The sequence below is a fragment of the Vombatus ursinus genome, unplaced genomic scaffold (assembly GCF_900497805.2).
Source record: "Vombatus ursinus unplaced genomic scaffold, bare-nosed wombat genome assembly UNPS02000577.1, whole genome shotgun sequence".
NCBI lineage: Eukaryota > Metazoa > Chordata > Mammalia > Diprotodontia > Vombatidae > Vombatus > Vombatus ursinus.
The window spans coordinates 10,058,195-10,078,214 of record NW_020940355.1 but is presented as its reverse complement, the minus strand read 5'-3'; the positions used below and the strand labels follow the sequence as shown (position 1 = coordinate 10,078,214).

The window sequence follows — 20,020 nt, the reverse complement described above, 5'->3', positions numbered from 1 at the left end:
TAGAGCCAGAGGTCATCTTGTTCAACATGTAATGGAATTCTGAAGCCATTCTTTCTGTGACACTCTTTCCAAATGGCTAATCTAGCTTCTGCTCATAAACCCTGATTTACTGGGAATTCACTCTTTTATGAAGTAGCCCATGATATTTTTGTATATTTCTATAACTGCTTTTACTCTGTTAGAAGAAAGATTCTAGTTCTAGTCTTACTTTCCAGTGCTAAGGAGATGAGTAGAAATCACTTTGTCCCTGGTGGATCCTCCTTTAGCACCCTGTGGACTGACAAAGGCTATGATCCAGAGGAGAGGACTTGGGAATCAGCATATATGCCCTGGAAATGATAGAAGCCATCGGTCAATGAAAAACCATTTAATAAGCTTCTAACATGTGTAAAGCCTTTGGCATGTAATTCAAAAAGTAAGATGGTCCTTGTTCTCAAGGAGCTTGTATGTTTTTATAGAGGGAGACGTGTGTGTGTGTGTGTATGTGTGTGTGTGTATGTATCTGTCTATGTCTATCTCTGTGTATTTTTCAGATGCAAGTCAGATGGAAAGGTCTCATCTTCCTTAAGTGGGCAGTAGCAGCAAAGCAGATAATAATGCATCTTTAACATTATTTCCACTGATAAAATCACATCCATTTTAGATGTTGAACTACCTGTCAAGGATTTTGGTGGCAAGAACTTTGTTTTCATCATCTTCGCTAGCTGTGATTGAGGAGGAGGCCAGGGCAGCCCTCTTCAGGATCGATTGCCGTCATGCTGGCTGGAGGGGCTGGTCTGCAAGTAGGGCCTCTGTCGTGGGAGACACTCCTCTTCCTGGGGCTTTTGTTTGCCTGTGTTCCTGAGTTTTCTTCATTGAGGTTGAGGGGAGTGGTGGTTGAGGTGGTGGTAGTAGTTGACTCATTTGGCACCATTCTGTCTCCCAGCTCTCCTTTTCTTCAGGGTGCCTTTCTCTTTGAGCTAAGCTGGTTTTCTTGCCTACTCATCAGGTGGTGGGACTGGCTGGCCCTTTTTTCCACAGAAGTTTCCCCTCTGTTGGGTGAGCTGAACTGGAAGCGTGGCTGGTGGTTTGCAGTGATAGTACTGCCATTCCAGGGCCTCTTATGTTTGCCTGCCCGTTGAGGGTGATTGTTGTCATCGATGGGTGCCCCCATTGATGGCATTTGGCACCAGTCTGGAATTGGGCCTAGTGGTGTGTACCACCATTCCCATGGCTCCTAGGCTGTCTAGGTGAGAGGAGAAGTAATAATGATGGTGCCTATGGTGGTTTTGACTCATCCCCTGTCTTTCGTCACAGTGACTTTCTGATTTTTCTAGTCCTTGACCTGACTAAACCTTGGCCTCTGTTTGATATGGGAAGGATGCTCTTACTCATATTTTCACTGGTACCTCTTAATCCGGAGGTTACGCACCACACTGCACCCATGGTGTGGTCACACTGACACCTCATACAAGTACTGGGAACACACGCCAGGGCCATTAAATGTTGACACATGGTACAAGCTGATTAGGTTGGAGAAGTAGCACGTCAGCAGTATTCTTAGCATGTTTCCTGATCCCAGCATGCCTTATTAGCTTTGCTGCTTCCATTTTTGCCCCTCGGAGTTGGACTTTCTGAAGGATTGACCTCTCTGACTTGGCCTGACATTTTGTTTAAACTTTGAACCCTACCCTTCTTTTGCCCCAGTAAATAAGTTTTTTGTCAGTTCCAGTAATTACCACAGATACGGGTACCTTGGTGTTGGGAGTGGAGAAAGCAGTGAAGGCAGGGTATGAGTTCAAGTCTGGTAAACATGCCATCCATGTCTCCATTTCATTTGTAAACATGAATACAATTGGGCCAAGCGTGGGACCTGCAGGCACTCTCTGCAGACTTCCTTATGCAGTTGACATGGTCCCTTAGTCACTGCATTCTGTACCTAGTCATTACAAGGTAGTTATAAATCCAGCTTACTGTACTATCATCTAGCTCTTATCTGTCTTGTCTACAAAGATGGAGTGAGAGAGGGAGGTGCATGCTGCTTGCTTTAATCTAGGTAGACTGTATCTGTCACACCCCCCAGATCTAGTCACCCTATTAAAGAATAAGATTAAAAGGTCAAAAAAAGGTTAGTGTGGCATGACTTGTTGTGGATGAGCCCATGGTGTCTTGTAGCAATCACTGCTTTCCTTTAGGAGTGTTCTGAAACCTTTATAAATTGTTAATAGAGTTTTGTCAGGAAGTGAAATCAGGTTTTTAATCCTGTAGATTGAAGAATTCACTGCCCACCCCATCCCCTTAAAAAAAAATTTAGGACATTTCTGTGTCAGGAGGGATGTTGAACCCTGCTTTGCCTGGGGAGGATGGGCAAGGAGTTTCCACAGCCGCAGGGGCCAGAGACTTCTTTCTGGACAAGACTTTGTTTCCCCTTAATTGGTAGCTTCCATTTATACCTGCCACACCCTCAGGCAGTCCTCCTTCTGGATGGTTCCTTAAATGATGCTTGTGAATTATCTTTTCTACCCCAGCTCTTGGCTCTCTATAACCCTTGCGCATCCTTAATTATTTATGTCTTGTAATGAAGTTTTTATTTTTAAATTTTTTACTCTTTAATTTTCTTTATTGTAATGAAGTTTTAATAACATTTACCATTGAAACTGGTTCTCCCCTTCAGTATAGGTGTGGGGGATCACAGTACTCAGAAGCCAAATTCCTGATCTGTCCTTGTATAGATATTATAGATCCTTGGGTTTCTTTAAATGAGGGAGGCCAAGCTTGCTTTTCGTCCTGTGACCAGCTTTGGGGCCTCCTAGGCACCTGGGAGCTCAGCGTCTTCCACGAAGGTTTCTGGCAGATTCTCCTGCTCCTGGTCAGCAGTTTGTCTCTGCTTCTTCTCCGTAGCCCCACTGTATGGGCTGTCCAGCCTGGAGCGCCGGGTCTTCAAACAGGAGGAGGAGGAGTTTAGAGTGTAAACTGTCTTATGGCGTCCCACCCCATCATCTGTTCTTCTTCTGTGTTTGCGTGTTTGTTTTTCATTATGACTGCGCAGGCGTCTCATAATGTGTGGCATTTGTTGTTGCTGACTTTTCAAAAAGCAATAAACACACAGCATCCTGTTCTCATGCAGACAGTATTTTTGTGAAATTCCTGCACCGCTCAGAGACTATAAATCATAGTCTGTAGCCTCTCTAAATACTGATGTGTGAGAAATAAAATTGGCACATTCACTTTATTTTTCAGTACGAAGGGTGAAGGGTACATTATTTTTAAGGGATGAAAGCAAACTCCTTCCCCCCGACACACACACACACACACACACTCTCTCTCTCTCTCTCTCTCTCTCTCTCTCTCTCTCTCTCTCTCTCACACCCACCCTCTAAGGCATTGTTGGGTCCAGGAAACAGGACGTGGGTTGGCTCATGTAACTTGGTCCATAAGTCAAAATGTGCCTACTATATACCTAGGTAACAGGGTGCTGTTTGATTTGACCTGGCTTGTGGAACCAAGGAGTTATTTTGACAACTTTCCCTATCCTTTTCAGTAGCCCAAGTTTTAGAGTTCTAACTTTAGAAATCCTCTTTGAGGGTTCAGATGAGACCCAGGATAGAATTCTCTGTTTTAATCTACTTTTGCATGTACTATTTGTTAGGCTAGGAGACAGAAAGACAAAAGTGAAACATTCTGTAGGATCAAGTGAATAAGAGTGTGTGTGTGTGTGTGTGTGTGTACACGTACATACACACATATACCCATACATATATTTTTGTTGTAGTTCAGTCATTTCAGTCATGGGTTTTACTGGAGTGGTTTGCCATTTTCTTCTCCAGCTTGTTTTAAAGATGAGGAAACTGAGTTAAACACGGTAAAATAACTTGCCCAGGGTCACACAGCTAGTAAGTGTCTGAGGCTGGATTTGAACTGAGGTCCTCCTGACTCAAGGCCCAGTGCTCTATCCAGTGTGCCACCTAGCTGCCCTGTCCTCTCTCCCTCTCTCTCTCTGTATCCATCTATCTATCCATCCATTTACACATACATAATCACCCACTCCTGTGGATGTGCTAATAGGAATTTTAAACCAGAATTTAGAGGGTTTTCGATACTTGTTCTCAGTAATTTGACGTTTAGTAGTTGGTATTCTGTACCTGAAGAAATCTGAGAGAAATCCACATAGCTTATAGCGTTAACTCAGCTGCCTCCTAATTTATTACAGTGACTCTGTGAATAGATTCTTAACTTATTGAGTATGGAAATAAAAATGATGATGTTATTTAAAACAAGATGATGATGATGATATTATTTAAATCAAGAACAACATGTTTTGGAGAGGTTTGGTCAGAATTATTAAACTCTTACCTGTTTGAAAAGGTAATTGGATTTGGTCTTCAGAGAATTTAATTTGGTCCTGTGCTGACCAAGGTGAATGAAAAAGGAGAGACTGCAGGTGGAGATCATTTGGGAGGCTGTTGATTGGCCCCCAGGTGTGAAATGTGAGGGTCCTACTCTATATCTGGTCTGCCCAGTCTATACAGCAAGGTGAAAAAGAGAGATGGAAAGATTTGATAGGATTGTGAAAGACATTCGGAAAGAAGAATGGACTTCGTTTCTGGATACCGTAGGATCTACTAGGGAGAGTGAATAGTCAACTGTCTCCAAAGTTGTGAGCTTTTTCGGTGGCCCTGAGAATGAGTGCGTTTATGTATATTAAAAACATAGGAGTCAATACCTCCTGTGGGGGGTACAATAAGATAAGTTTGTTTTTATCGTATTTAATTTGAGTCAGGCTTGGGCAAGTCACTTAACCTGTTTGCCTCAGTTTCCTCATCTGTAAAATGAGCTAGAGAAGGAAGTGGCAGACCATTCCAGTATCTCTGCCAAGAAGACCCCAAAAGGGATCATGAAGAGTCAGATACAATTTAAAATGACTAAACAACAAGAACAAAAGAGTTTCAAGGAATACCAGGATGGTCTAGTGAGGCAAGTAGATGGTGCAGTGGATAGAGCCTTGGACTTGAAATCGGGAGGACCTAAGTTTAAGTGGCCTCAGACATTTCCCACCCACGTGATCCCTCGGACGGGTCACTTAACTCCTGTCTGTCTCTGCTTCCTCATCTGCAAAATGGGCATCATAATAGCACCCATCTCCCTGGGTTGTTGCGAGTTGTTGTGATTATCAAACGAGATAATATTTGTGGTGCCTGGCACATAGTAGGAGCTTAGTAAGTGTTTCTTCTCTTGCCTCTCGTGTCACAAAAACCAAGCAAAGGCAGTGTTTCCACAAGGAACGAGCTGCTAACATGTAAAATTCTATGGAGAGGTCAGAGAGAATCAGGGCCCAGGAGAGATAATTGTGCCTGGTGATTAGGAGACTATTTGCTGACATTTGAGAGTGCATTTTTGGATAGCATGCTGGAGGAGAAAATCAACCAGAAAGCAGGGACAGAGTATCACTGGTGGGGTTATCTCAGTAGGAATTTTGCATAGGGATTATAGATTTTGTAGGTAGGTAACTTTGCATAAAGTCTATAATTTGGGCTTTTATTTCTATCTGAAAGATTAGATGGAAGTGTTAGGTAAATGAGGGATGCTTGCAGTGCATTTATCGCAGAGATGTAGTGGTATATTGTTACCAAGTGAGATAATGGTATGAAAACATGCTTTGAAGAGCCAAGCGCTCCACAGCTAGGAAGTTCTTACTCTACACACACTTTCTTGGCATAATTATTGCACTTTGCATTGAAAGTAAAAAAAAAAAAATTGAAAACAATAATCCCCATTTGCTAGGCCTCATACAATGTGATGTCCCCAGGCATGTGAATACACCTCATGTGGATGCTTTCCAACTACACCCTCGCACAAATTTTCTATCAAATATAGTCATGCATGACATCAAGCAGAGTTATTAAGCTTCCAAAACACAGGCCAAGAGAGCCGAACCGGTTTGTGACTGAGCCCCTTAATTGGAAGGAGCTGAAAGGAGTTCTCCTCTTGTTACTAAAGGGGTATGTCTGTGTGTGTGTGTGTGTGTGTGTGTGTTCGTTCGTTCGTTCGTTCGTTCTTCAGGCTTTACTCAGTGTGTTTGCGATCTTCTTTTGTTTCCACAGGCCCAGGCTTCAAGCACAAAGGAAGTTTGCTCAGTCCCAGCCGAACAGCCCCAGCACAACTCCCGTCAAGATAGTGGAGCCGTTACTGCCCCCTCCAGCTACTCAGATTTCTGACCTCTCTAAAAGGAAGCCTAAGACGGAAGATTTCCTTACGTTTCTCTGCCTTCGAGGTAGGACTGTGCGGCCACCCTCAGTTGGGAGAGCAGGAACCTTATAGCCGGGCGTAGACCACTTCTAACTTCTGTCCTTTTGGAAGTATTTCCTCCTTTTTATACAGATCTTCTTTTTCCTCTAGCCTGGATTTTTGGATAAGTTTAAAGTAGAATGAATCCTTTTGAAAAGACAGTTAGGAATGGGTAAGGAGACAAGTATTTATTAAGTGCCTGTTATGTGCTAGGCACAATGCAAAGGGCTTAACTGGTTACCAATTGATATATTAGTATATAATTATATCATCAATTAATATATTAAATTATTAATTAATATAACAAAATATATCGATTAACGGGCTTAGAATGTTTCTTCTCTCTTCTTCACCAGCTCCTTGCCTTTCCTGCTTTGTGCATTAACATGCCGGCATCTGCCTCTTCAGTAACATTGTTCAGCCGTGTAGTTTCATAGTGTTCTCAAGGCAGTCTAATCAGATTTACCTGTAAAGTCACAATTCACTGCACTAATGTAGTTTGGCTAATTGCTTGAAAGCTGTTTTGGATGATTAATGTTAGAGCATTGAAGTCTATCAGTCAGTGTGTTTGGGCTGATCATTGTCAGGACTGAGTTTGAATCCTGCTTTCCAATTTATCCCCACTGTGACACTGGGAAAGTCGCCCAATTTCTCAGGGCCTCAGTTTCCTCCTCTGTGAAATGAGAGGGTAAAGCTAAATGATCTGTCAGACTCCTTTCATCTGTGATCAGATGCGTTCTGGAGCCCCTCCTGTATTAAACCACCCTCAGTTGGTTAGTTACTATTGCTTTATGTGGTAGTAGGGCCTTAGTTTTCTGTAAAGGGCAGCTAGGTAGCCCAATGGATAGAGTCCCAGACCTGAAGTCAGGAAGACTCATCTTCCTGAGTTCGAATCTGGCTTCAGACACTTACTGTCTTGCCTCAGTTTCCTTATCTATAAAATGAGCTAGAGAAGGAAATGACAAACCACTCCTGTATCTTTGCCAAGAACCACACCACTGCCCCCCAAAACTTCCCCCTCAAAAAAAAATTGAAAGAACAAGATTTGTGGGAAAAGAGGGGAAAAGGATAAGAATCACTCAACATTACGTAGATCTCCAAACTGAACAGTGGTACAGGAGGAAGTTGGCAACATATAACAACAATATTTCTTCAAAAGTTCAATCAGTCATAGATTTTAAGTTAAATTGATTTGAGAGATCTTGAAACCCACTGTCCTCCACCTCCATTTTACAGAAACTTGTTCAGTTTTTTCATTTATGTCCAACTCTTGTTTTTTTGTTTTTTGTTTTTTGCTAGGCAGTAAGGTTAAGTAACTTGCCCAGGGTCACACAGCTAATGTCAAGTGTCTGAGGCCAGATTTGAACTCAGGTCCTCCTGACTCCAGGGCTGGTACTGTATCCACTGCGCCACCTGGCTGCCCCTTGTCCAACTCTTCATTACTCCATTTGGAACTTACTTGGCAAAGATACTGGAGTGGTTTTCCATTTCCTTTTCCACCTCATTTTACAGATGAGGAAACTGAAGCAGACAGCATTAAGTGACATGCCCAGGGTCACACAGCTAGTAAGTATCTGAGAAAGGATTTGAACTCAGGACGAGGAGTCTTCCTGACTCCAGGCCTGGAGCTCTCTATTCACTGCGCCACCTCGCTGCCCTTGCAAGCATTTTACTTTTTCAATAATATTCTGTGACATAATGAAAGTTGATTTTAGAGCCAAAAAGACCTGAGTTCAAGACCTTTGTTATAATTGGATGTGTAACCATAGGCAAGCCATGCAGTCTTTTAAAAAACCTCATAGTAAGTGACAGGTTTGCAAATCTGAATCCCTGCCCAGAAGTTTCTACAGGGTGAATTTTGTTCACTAATGAAATTATAGATCTGGCCCCCAAAGAGCCAAAAATAAAGAATAACTCCAATATGAGGTAAAATGATCCAGAATTTTGAGATTATGGACTTGGAAAGAAAGAAAAAAATATTCCATGAGCTGTTGTAGAATTGGAATCAGTGCTTGTTTAGTCACGGAGGGAAGGGCATTAGAAGTGATTGACAGATGGTGGGCCTGGGATGACTTGCATGGGGGTTGGGATGGGGTGGTCTCTGTGTTAGTAATGGGATAAGAAGAGGTGCTGTACTTGTTTAGAGGGAGTGGATTGTATGGATTAGGCTTCTAAATTACTAGGTGATGTTTGGCCTGAATTTGAAGGTTTGTACCTTGAACCCTAGTAATAGGATGGAGTCATGTAAATTCTCAAAATTTTGAAGTTCTTTTTGTTATGATTATTTTGAGGGAGGGAGGAGTAATTAGCAAGATTCTTTTATTCTTTTTTTTTTCCTTTGGTGCGGTAATTGGGATTAAGTGACTTGCCCAGGGTCACACAGCTAGTCAGTTTCAAGTGTCTGAGGTCGTATTTGAACTCAAGTCCTCTTGACTCCAGGGTAGATGCTCTATCAAAGCGCCACCTAGCTGCCCTTGCGAGATTCTTCTAGAGGGAAGAAAATGACAGATAAGATATGTCTGCTGTTTATAGACCTGCTTATGCTTTGTTAGATATTTCACGTTGTTGGTATTGCTTTGGCAGAGAGCCTCTGGCAGTTTATTTCTCAGGTGACTTTTGCTGTAAACATTCCCAGATATCCACCTTGGTTGTTCCAGGTCATTGGGTAAAAGAGAACCTTCCCCAGACCAGAGGAAGTTAATGAATAACCTCTGTTTCTGGAGCCCTGTTTTTTGCTCCTCTCCATCAATTCTAGAAAGATATACCGGGTGGTGAAAGCTTGCAGTCTGGAGCTCATGTACTAAAAGTGAGTCCCTCTGCTTACTTGTAGCTGTCTTACTGTCTGGAATTAGCAAAGAAGCAAACTTTTCTTCTTGCTACTCACTTTCCCAAAAGTGTACAACTAGGATTTTAGGGTTGTTTTTTGTTTATTTTTATTTTTTCGAGGAAAGGGGGAAGACAGAATGCGTATGAAACCTTGGGAAAAGTGTTTTTGTTTACAGTCTGATTTGATTTGAATAGAGTCTGTCCTTCTGTGTCTCCCTGTCTCTCTTTGTCTCTGTCTCTCTCCCTCTGTCTCTCTCTCTCTCTCTCTCTCTCTCTCTCTGTCTATGTTTCTGCCTCTCATTGGAAGGGGTAGCCTGAATAGATGTCACTGGCAGTGTGGGATTCCAGTGTGAAGTGTGGGTTACCAGGTTGCCTCTTGTTAGATATTTAGGTGTGCTTGGACATCATGGAATGCCAAACATCCTTTTCCTCGCCTTGCTGCAGTTTTAGAGAGGCTGCTTTGCAGGGTACTACATGAGGACTGCAAAGAGTAAAATAGCCAAGCCCTTAACCAGCTAAAGAATGCAGTCACTTTGGTAACCGGCCCTGGGTGATTTCAATCGAAAAAGCATTTTGCCACAGTGTGTAGTCTGATGTTTTTGTGTTTGGGGAAGCCACCTATCTCAGGCATTTTTTAATCAACTAATCATTGATAAGAAGTGCTTCTGTGCAGGCCTGTGCAAGAGGAGTGGATAAGAAGGACTAGAAAGAATGTTTCCCTCTAACATGTGCAGTTCCATTTTGGGTTATATATTGAAAATAGTAAGAACCATGAAGAAGGTGGAACAGGGGTGTGTTTTAGGCTTAGTGGTATATGTATCTGTTCAGAGGACTAACAGAACATAGCCTTTCTTCCCCTTCCTCCATCCCCTCCCTCACTCCCTATCCCCCTGTGTTGAATTAGCAGAAATTCTAAAAGGACTTCTGTCACTGAAAGGACACATAGAGGTACATACCCACCTACTATCTATTATTGAAGAGGCCCCAGAAAAGTCGTCTTGTTCTAAGACATTTAGAGGTCACTGGACTAAATTTGACTGGGGTCTTTCCCTTGCCATTTTAATATCTTGACCCAGAATTTCTAATAGAAGGGATAATTGAGCAAGCACGCAGAGATATGCCTGGTGTTTGCAGCGTTCTTACCTCTAAATAGTTACTTTGCCTGTGCTCGTTTGTCCTTTGCCAAAGGCATAATTAGTATCTTTCATTGGTGCGTGTGGAGAGGACATGTGCTTGTGTATGGTAGTACACAGATCCTTACCATTGTTGTATTTCCTGGCATTAGAATGAAAGTCTTCTTTATAACTTAAGTCATCTTTATTCTAGTCTGGTTTTCAATTATTTACAGATTAAGCAGGGAAAAAAAGAACTACAGCTTACACTGGAGATCCCCGATAACCAGAATTTCTTAAACTCGTTTCCATGGAACCCTGGTGATCCATGCAATCTAAATAGGACTTTATCTTCATTTTTTAATAGTATTTTTTTCCCAATTACATGAAAGATAACTTTTAAACATTCATTTTTTTTAAATTGAGTTCCAGATTTTCTCCTTCCCTACTCCCTAAAAAGGTAAGAATTTTAAATAGATTAATTTTTCCATATTAGTCAGGTTGTGAGAGAAGAAACAGATCAAAAAGGGAAAAAGATAAAGAAAGTGAAAATAGTGTGCTTCAGATTCCTATCAGTTCTTTCTCTGGAGGTGGATAGCATTTTCCATCATGAGTCCTTTGGAATTGAGTTGGGTTATTGTATTGCTCAGAAGAGCTAAGTTATTCATAGTTGATGATCATACAACATTGCTTTTACTGCGTGCAATGTTCTCCTGGTTCTGGTCTCTTCATTTTGCATTAGGGCATGTAAGTCTCTCCAGGTTTTTCTGAAATCATCCTGCTCGTCATTTCTTATAGCACAATAGTATTCCTTTACATTAATATACCACAGCTTTTTCAGTCATTCCTTAATTGATGGGCATCCCTTCAATTTCCAATTCTTTGCCACCACATAAAGAGCTGCTCTAAATATTTTTGTACATGTGGGTCCTTTCCCCTTTGCTTTGATCTCTTTGATGTACAGACCTACTAGTGATATTGCTGTATCAAAGAGTATAATATATCTTCTGGCTTTGATGCCTGTTTTTGGTGGGAAGGTTGCCATGGGTTCTTGAATGCTCTGCTCCTGGTGGGGAAACACTGGCAGGGTCTATCAGACTGGAAGGGTTCCGTGGATGGGGGCTTGTGGATATGTCATCTGAGGAATAGCCAAAGGTCTATTACAGGGTACCAGGTCGACCACATGGTAAGGATGAATTTTTTGTTTTAACCAATCCTCCTCTTACGATGTTGTTGAAGGGTTGCTGTCTTTGTCATTGGAGGGGAGTTATTCATTCTGATGGAATCCGGAACCTTTGAATTATTGAGGCACAATAGTACATATGAAATTATGTATCCATCAGTTTTAGAATATATTGTATGTGCCATTTTTTAGTAGGAAAATAGAATGAGTTTTCTTTTTGCACCAGAATTTCTCTGCCCCAATCCTTTTCACCTCCCATTATCTCCCTTTCCTTCCATTACCACTTATAGAGTCCATCAATCTACTTCAGGTATCATGGTCAAGTCAATTTTGGTCTATTATAACTAGTATTTCTCTCTACTCCCTTCTTTTTGGGGGATCACTTCAAAGAAAGAGAATCCCCAAAGGAGAATCTTGAAATGGATAGTATCTTTGGTACTCTGGGTCCCAAGATCTGGCATTGAGTCCATTTGGTGGCGATGCACTGGATTGTTTCGAAAAAGATCAATTAAAAGACTCTTTAGAGCTGCCATTTTGGGGCCTTTTCTCTCCTAATTCTGGGCTGGCATTACCTTTGTGGCACAGAAGTTGATAGAAACAGGAGGAGGGAAGGGACGCCTATGGAGTTCTCTATGAAAGTGTGTATGCTTTCCCCTCCAGAGCACATTTTACCATTCAGCAGTGACTTTGAATATTATGGGAGAATGAATTCTAAGTAGGGCAGATGCCTGGGGTGATATAGTGGTCACATAATGAGAGGGGATTAACCTGCTAAAAAGCAATTAAACAATCCCTGAGCACAGAAGGAACCTTCTGGAACAAGATGGGAATACCTCACATTATATAAACTAGTTTGGGAAGGGGAGGGGAAAAAAAAAGCCCTTTCTGAGATGGATCCACAGCTTTGTTGAAGGTCCCCTCTGAATAGTGACCAGTCCTGTCTGTGTTTGACTTCTCTTGGGGGAGAGAGCTGGCGAATGGCTTTCAAAGTCTTCTCCTTTCTTTTCCGTAAGCCACAGACTCCTGGCTTCAGAAACCCTCTGATTTTCCAGCAGACTCTGTGCTGTGCAAGTGGGTTAGATCCCGCTGAGTAAGCTATTTCCCTGCTAGGGACAGGTTTATCAGAGTAGTTATGAAAGAAAATCCTTGAAATATCTCTGCTTGAGGAGGAAGATGATCTGTTTTAATTGCTTTGTGACCTTGATGAGTTGTTAGAGACTGTCATGAGACTCAGCAGAAAGAAAGGGGACGCACACAGTGAGCGAGCCCCTCATTTCGGGTGGGCCCTTCGCTAACTGACCGTTTGTATTTCTCCCTCCCCGTAGATGGACGGAGCGGACTCCTTGTTGTCTTTCACGGATTCCGTGGCCTAGGTTACCATATGCCGCTTTATCCCTGCCCTCCCATCAATTAGTTCCCTTGGCACCTCCCTGTCCTTGTTGAGGTCCATTTAGAGAGACTGGGAGCAAATTTTAAGTAGACCCTGGCCTACTTTTGATTTGTGATGGAAGGTCTCTTCAGCAGTGACTGTTCTCCATTATCTTAACAGCTCTGATGAGGGTAATGGGAACCTTTACTTTGGAATGTGTAGGCAAGATGGATTTTATTTTATTTTATTTTTTGCCTTTTTTTGGGTGAGGCAGTGGGGGTGAAGTGACTTGCCCAGGGTCACACAGCTAGTAAGTGTCAAGTGTCTGAGGCTGGATTTGAACTCAGGTCCTCCTGACTCCAAGGCCAGAGCTCTATCCACTGTGCCACCTAGCTGCCCCATAAGATGGATAATTTAAGGACTTAAACAACTTGCCCAGGGTCATTCAGTGCAATGAGGCTAGATTTGAATTCAAGCCTATCTGTGTATCAGTTGGTCGACAAGCCTTTATGAGCACCTACTCGCTTGGGCAGCTAGATGGTGCAGTGGAGAGAACTTTGGGCCGAGAGTCCGAAGATGCCTCTTCCTGAGTTCAAAAAGGCCTCTGATGTTTATTAGTTGTGTGACCCTGGGTAACTCACTTAACCCTCTTTGCCTCAGTTCCTCATCTGTAACATGAGCTGGAGAAGGAAATAGCAAACTACTCGAGTGTTAGCCAAGAAAACCCCAAGTAGGGTCAAGAAGAGTTGGTCATGACTGAACAACATGAACTGGCTAGGCCCTAAAAAAAGAAAAGCTATAGTTCTTGTCTTCAAAGAGCTTACATTCTATTGGGGGAATGCATTTTGTATATATTTATCTGTGTAAATGCATTTCTAACCTAATGGGACACGAGTTCCTAGTGCAGGGAGAAGGAGGAAAGGAAAGAAACAAGCATTTATTATGCTCCTGCTGTGTGCCAGGCATGGTGCTAAGAGCTTTACAAATATCTCATTTTATCCTTACAGCAACCCTGGGAAGGTAGGTGGTATTACTATCATCATCTCCATTTTACAGTTGAGGAAACTGAGGCAAACAGAGGTTAAGTGACCTGTTTAGGGTCATACAGCTAGTAAGTGTCTGAGGCCAGATTGGAACTCAGGTATTTTTTGAACTCCAGGCCCTGCTCACTGTTGACTGTGCTGCCTGTTTTCTTGTTGTCTTTGTATTTCAAGGGCCTAGCACACACAATAAATGTTTGTTAAACAAAATTAAATAAATTAAATGAATGCTCATTAAATTTAATTGAATTTTAAAGGTAGCATCTATGGTTTTATACTTGATTGGTGGTGGTGGTGGTGGTGGTGTGTGTGTGTGTGTTTTTTTAAAATCATAAAACTAGAGAATGAGGCAATTGAGGGATTTTCTAGGGCATATGGAAAAGATTGTGGGTGAAGAGTGCCAGCTTTAATTATAGGTATTTTCCCCTTTCTCATCAATTGTATGGAAACTCGAAACCAGGTCAGTGAAGATGATGAGGGTATTTAGGGATTCTGTATAATCCTAAAGCTAAGGGGGGGGGGAAGTTCTGCTCCTAATGGGGTCACTGTTGTAACCTGTTCTATCTAGGGAGCAAATGTGCCCTTCAGTTGGGATTCTTCTAGGAAGACGTCTCTTAGTCAGCTTGGTTGAAAGTGAATGAATGTTGGGTAGAGGGAAAAAAAAGACACGGTTGTGTGTGGGAGGGTGTGTTCATGTGTGTGCTTGTTCACACGTGCTCTGTTTCACTGAGGTCAGGAATGTGGAGGAACCAAACAGCCCTGGTGTAGGCCATTACTTATTACCTATCCTTAAAAATATTCACATTTGGCCAAGGGCTCTATGTTTCCAAATATGGTATTGCTTCCCAGCTATCCTCAAGTTCAGGACATTTAGGCAGGTTCTTATTTCTTAGTTTGCCATCCCTCCCTTTCCCCATTATTACCACTCATTCTTTCTCCTCTGATTTGTGTGTTTTCAAAAGTCACTGATGATACATTTCCTGACTGTGGTTTACAAAATAGAGCATGAGGCTTTTCATACTATTGCCGCAGGCTTTTTCTTTTTTCTTTTTTTTTTTTTTTTGGCTGGTTGCTCTTTTAGGCTACAGCTCTGCATTAATCTACAAGGGTTCTCTTTGATTTGGATTTCTGGCTATATGGAGAATAGGTTTTGAATTTATTAACATGTTTAAGTATTCAAGTTGTATATAAGTATTTACAAAGAAGATATTTATATGCTCAGCTGAGAAAGAAGGTGGATAGATAGTAATTTAGTTAGAATGAATTTTTCTCATTTTGAGGGGTTGTTCATAGTCTGATGCTGCAGAACCTTAACCCTTGGGTAGTGGGATAATAAAGGACCTAGGGCTTGACATAGCAGGAGCACTACCCGACTTGCTCAGATCATCAAAATATCTTTGAATGGTAGTGCTACAAAGGGCAAGTCTGTGTCTCTCCCCCACCCCCCCATCTACTTCTGGTATGTGTACGTGTGGGGTGCTACTAAATCCAAGTCTTTCCCTCATTGCCTTTGATCAGAAATAATGACAGATTTGTTGGTTTTAAAATTTTTTTTTAAACTTTTACTAAGTCAGTAAATAGTCCAAATTCTAACTTCTACCTTGATAAGGCTATATGGTCAACATCACTGGTCAGTTTTTATTGGTTCAGTCCAGAGAATTTGAACTACCAGCCTTTTCTAAATCTTACCTATATGTAATATGGATCATTAGAGGAAGATTTTTCTGAATCAAAACTGGTGTATTTGTCAAAGAAATGGTGAGGGGGGTGGGGAGGGAAGAGAGAAAGGGTTGAAGGGTTTGTCTTGTCAACATGCTTTTCTGAGAAGGATCCAATTTTATAGAAACCACAGCCTAAATTAGAGAGAGCAGGCTTTTGGATTACACTGATTTCTGTTGTGGTTGTAACATACCACAGTTTGATTTTTGTCCAGATGAAAACATTTGGTTTGCACTTCAGTAAATATTGCGGAGACATTGCCAGCTAATGCTGAAAAGTAATGAAATACTGCTTTGGCAAAACGCAGATGCTTTCATTGCTCCTGATTCCGCTGCTCTCATCCAAGTTCAGATTTTTTTCACATTTGCTAATGCACTTTAAATAATCAGAGACGGAACTCTGCCTCTAATTGTTATTGGAAAACAGGGCACTGAAAGATAACTTTATTCCATAGATTTTTAAAAGGTAATTCGTTTTTGAGAAATCAGAGCTTTGGCACCAAAAACAGCCCTTTCATGGGTTATGTCTCTAAAACCACCACATATCAGGTGGCCTGTGCTGCCATTCTGTGTAACAATCGACCTCTGTAATTTGTTAATTAGGGTCATAAACCAGGCTTATTTTGTGATTAAGGTTGATGTTCAGGATTTTGTTACCCTAAGAGTACAAGAGGCATGAGTGAAAATTAAAAATGCTAAGCACTCTTCTGTCATGTTGTTTTCACATAGTAATTCCTTCCTTCCTTCCTTCCTTCCTTCCTTCCTTCCTTCCTTCCTTCCTCTTTCTCTCTGTCTCTCTCTCTTTCTCTCTTTCTCTCCTCCCCCCTCCTCTCCCCTAATCTCTCATCTCCTCTTTTCTTTCTCTTGTTTTAAATATTAAGGCTTTCTACCAGTCTTTCAGTTACCTGTCCTTAATTCTAGTCATGTTTTTTAGAAGATAGTCCCCACAGTGAGGAGGTGAAGGGACTTTCCACCCTGAGAGTGCCTCTACTCCCCCTCTCCCCAGTTTTGCCACTTTATAATTATATTTTGTCCTTTTCTCACTTTTTTCTTAAGTCACTGTTTCACTTGACCTCCCAGCCTGCTTTGTCATTTCTATCCCTAGGTTTCTTAAGTGACAGCCTTGTGTCAAATGGATATCATTCTTGGGTTTTTTTTTTCTTTTTTAAAGAAACCTTAGCCCTCTTTCCCATTTATTTTCCTGTAATTGACTCACAGTTACTTTCCTTAACAACTTTTGGATAAATATACACTCAGCCTTGTTTCAATGGTTTGCATTTGCTGAGTGATCTGGTGTATGGCACAGCACACATAAGCCTTCTAAAATTTTTTTCAATTTTAACTTCTTATTGAATGACCTCCACAGGAAAGCTTTTTCCTCTCTTCATCTCCACCTGAATCCTAGTCATAGAACCATAAAACTTTTACCTTCAAGGGATCTTCAGAGGGGACCATTGTGTTGACATCACTTGCCGTGTATCAATCACATAGTGAGTTGGTGATCAAGGGAAGAGCAAGGCCCCTTGACTGGCCATTTTCTCACATCCATGTCATAGCCTCTTTTCTCTCAGAGTCCTGGATAGAAGGGTCATTTGTTAGACTAGTGAAGGATTCCTCTTTTTTTATCCTTTCTTGAAAGGCTGAAAATGTTTTTCCGGGGTGGTTTTTTGGTAGCATTTTCTTTGTTTAATTTCTTTATTGATTGATGCATTTGACATAGTGAGCAAAGACATAAGAGACTCTCCCTAAAAGTGGTAAAGAAACACTCACTACCTGAAAGGTTTGGTTTTTTTTGTTTTTTTTTTTTTTGACTGACAATCATTGCATTTTCTACTTGAATCTTTTATTATTTGTTAACAGAAAGGACTCTGGCTCCAGTGCCATCCTTTGTATTTGACCTGAGTTTTGTGGTCTTCATTTACATTGTTATAATCTTTGTGTTTTGTTGGTTTCTGCTTTCTTCGCTCTGAAACACTTAAAGTCCTTTAAAAAAAATTTTTTTTTCTCAACAAAACTAAGATATCCTGCAGGATGATTTGTTGCTCATTTCCCTTATTATAATAGGTGTTCCCTCTTTTCCTCCTTCCCTCTCATTTTCTTTTTCTTTTTTCCTCCCTTCTTCCTTCCCTCATTCTCTTCTTTCCTCTTCCGTTTATCTACCTGGGAAAACTCCCTGGGTGGTGGGATATACCTGAAAATGACTGATGTGAAAATAAAAGATATTAATAAAACTTTAATTTCAAAAAAATAATAATTGTGTATGTGTGTATATATATATCTATATATATGTATATAATTCATTGTTGTAATGGTGTTGCCCATTTATCTTTTTGCCTTTTTTTTTAAAGGCTATATAAATTTCAAAGACTGTTTTTTACTTGTTCATACTGACCATCCCATTGCCCTTTTTCGTTATTTTCCTGGGAGTAAAAATAATTTCCTTTCTCCATCCCATCCCAACATCTGAGATCCATCAACAGTGTCCTTGGAACTGTGGGGTCTGCAGAAGATGACTAAGGCATGGGCCCTGCCCTGAAGCAGCATACAGCTGGGTAAGGACAGGAAGACCCACTTGTTTGAGCATAACAGCATACATTGTGAGACAGTTAATCTTTTTATCCAATTACGTGATACACAGTGCAGGAGCAAATGGAATGGAACCATTAATTCACATCAAATCAACTATACCATTTTTCTGGGGTAGGGCGTATTAATTTATTCCCCTAAGGTGTGCATAGTTTCTCTTCTTCTCTCCCCCCCCCCCCCCATTATTTCATTTCATGAACCTAATTCCTCCCCTTTATTTACTTATTTTTTTTTACACCACATTAGAATGTGAGTTAAGGGCAGAGACGATCTTTGCTTTTTATGTCTTCCTTCCTCCCTCCCTCCCCGTGGTCTTTAATAAATATTTCAGATGACATGTTTAGAATCAAGTGCTTACTTGTGTACCCAAAAGGGAGTTGGCATTTATAGACTGTGGAGGTTCTGCTTCAAACTGTATTTTGAATAATGGGATAGAATTTAGACTAAGCCAACTAGTTGTCTAGTTAAATATACTGCTTTGACCAGCTGTATAGTCTTTTCTCTCTTTTTTCTTAGCTTTGAGTTTGTTTGTTTTTTCTAGCTACCATCTAGCATTACTCAATATTGAATGGGTATAAATGTATGATGTCAAGGATAGGAGCTACTATAGGCTTAACATTAAAACATAATTCTCTGCGTACCATATGGTTTTCCAGCCCAAAGTGATGACCCACTTATGTCAAAATAACATCAGGGATGCCTTAATTTAAGAAAACTGCAATGTGGAAGAATCCTAACTTGTTAAAAGGATAAATTAGGCAGGTCACGTAACATAAACAATCTTAAACTTTACAAAAATTTACTACATAGAAATCCTGTAACAAGGTGTTATTGTACTGACAATATTCTCTGTACATAGTTTTCAACAATATTGTGTTAACATTTACCTCCTCCCTCTGGGAGAAGTAGGGGATTACAAGTGGAGAATATGGTATATGGGGTCAGAAGTGGTCACTGTCTTTGGTTAAGCCACATTCCTTCTCTTGCTTTTCCTCCCCTCTGTTCTCCTAAATTCCCTTTTTTCCTCCTTCCCTCTCATTTTCTTTTTCTTTTTCCCTCCCTTCTTCCTTCCCTCATTCTTTTCTTTCCTCTTCCGTTTATCTACCTGGGAAAACTCCCTGGGTGGTGGGATATACCTGAAAATGACTGATGTGAAAATAAAAGATATTAATAAAACTTTAATTTCAAAAAAATAATAATTGTATATGTGTATATCTATATCTATATCTATATATGTATATAATTTCATTGTTGTAATAGTGTTGCCCATTTATCTTTTTGCCTTTTTTTTAAAGGCTATATAAATTTCAAAGACTGTTTTTACTTGTTCATACTGACCATCCCGTTTCCTTTCTTTAGACATTTTCTCTTAAATCACTTTTAAAAAATCAGAAGTCAACTTTCTTTACAGGGTCACCCATTTTAAACATTAGTAGATTAAACTTACCTCAAGCAAGATTGTGAGGTTAAGTGAGAGAAGGGTTCTGCCAAAATCTACAGTATAATATCAGATAACTCTCTGCACCCTCACACCCCCTTCCTCCAATTGCAAAGAGAAAAAAGAAAGCAAATTTGAGACCTTCTGGAGAAGGTGAGATAATATCACTGTGTTAGTGTATTGCTTGCCCTCAAGCCTATATCAGGACCCCTTTCGGTGCTGAATTTGTTGGGGGTGGGTCTGGCAGGGAAGAGGTTTGTTCCCACTTAGAAAAACCAAGACAAACTCCTTTGTAGTGTGCTTCAGCAAATATCTTCCATCACCAGTTTATAATGGTCTTCTAATCAACATTTAGTCTGTTTTCTAAGACTTTTTCCCCTTCTCTTTCTATCCAGCTGCTCTCTTTAATACTTTAATGACAGTACTATTGCGTGAGCGTGTGTGTGTGTGTGTGTGTGTGTGTGTGTGTGTGTGTGTGTGTGTG

The 20,020-nt window shown here is 40.9% G+C and overlaps 1 protein-coding gene across 1 annotated transcript in view; it reads left to right on the top strand.

The window, feature by feature from the left end:
- Positions 1-20,020, top strand: part of JARID2 (jumonji and AT-rich interaction domain containing 2) — a 308,221-nt gene that overhangs the window by 205,794 nt on the left and 82,407 nt on the right. The window contains 1 exon segment of the mRNA XM_027876570.1: positions 6,081-6,250. Coding sequence (XP_027732371.1) covers positions 6,081-6,250 — 170 coding nt within the window.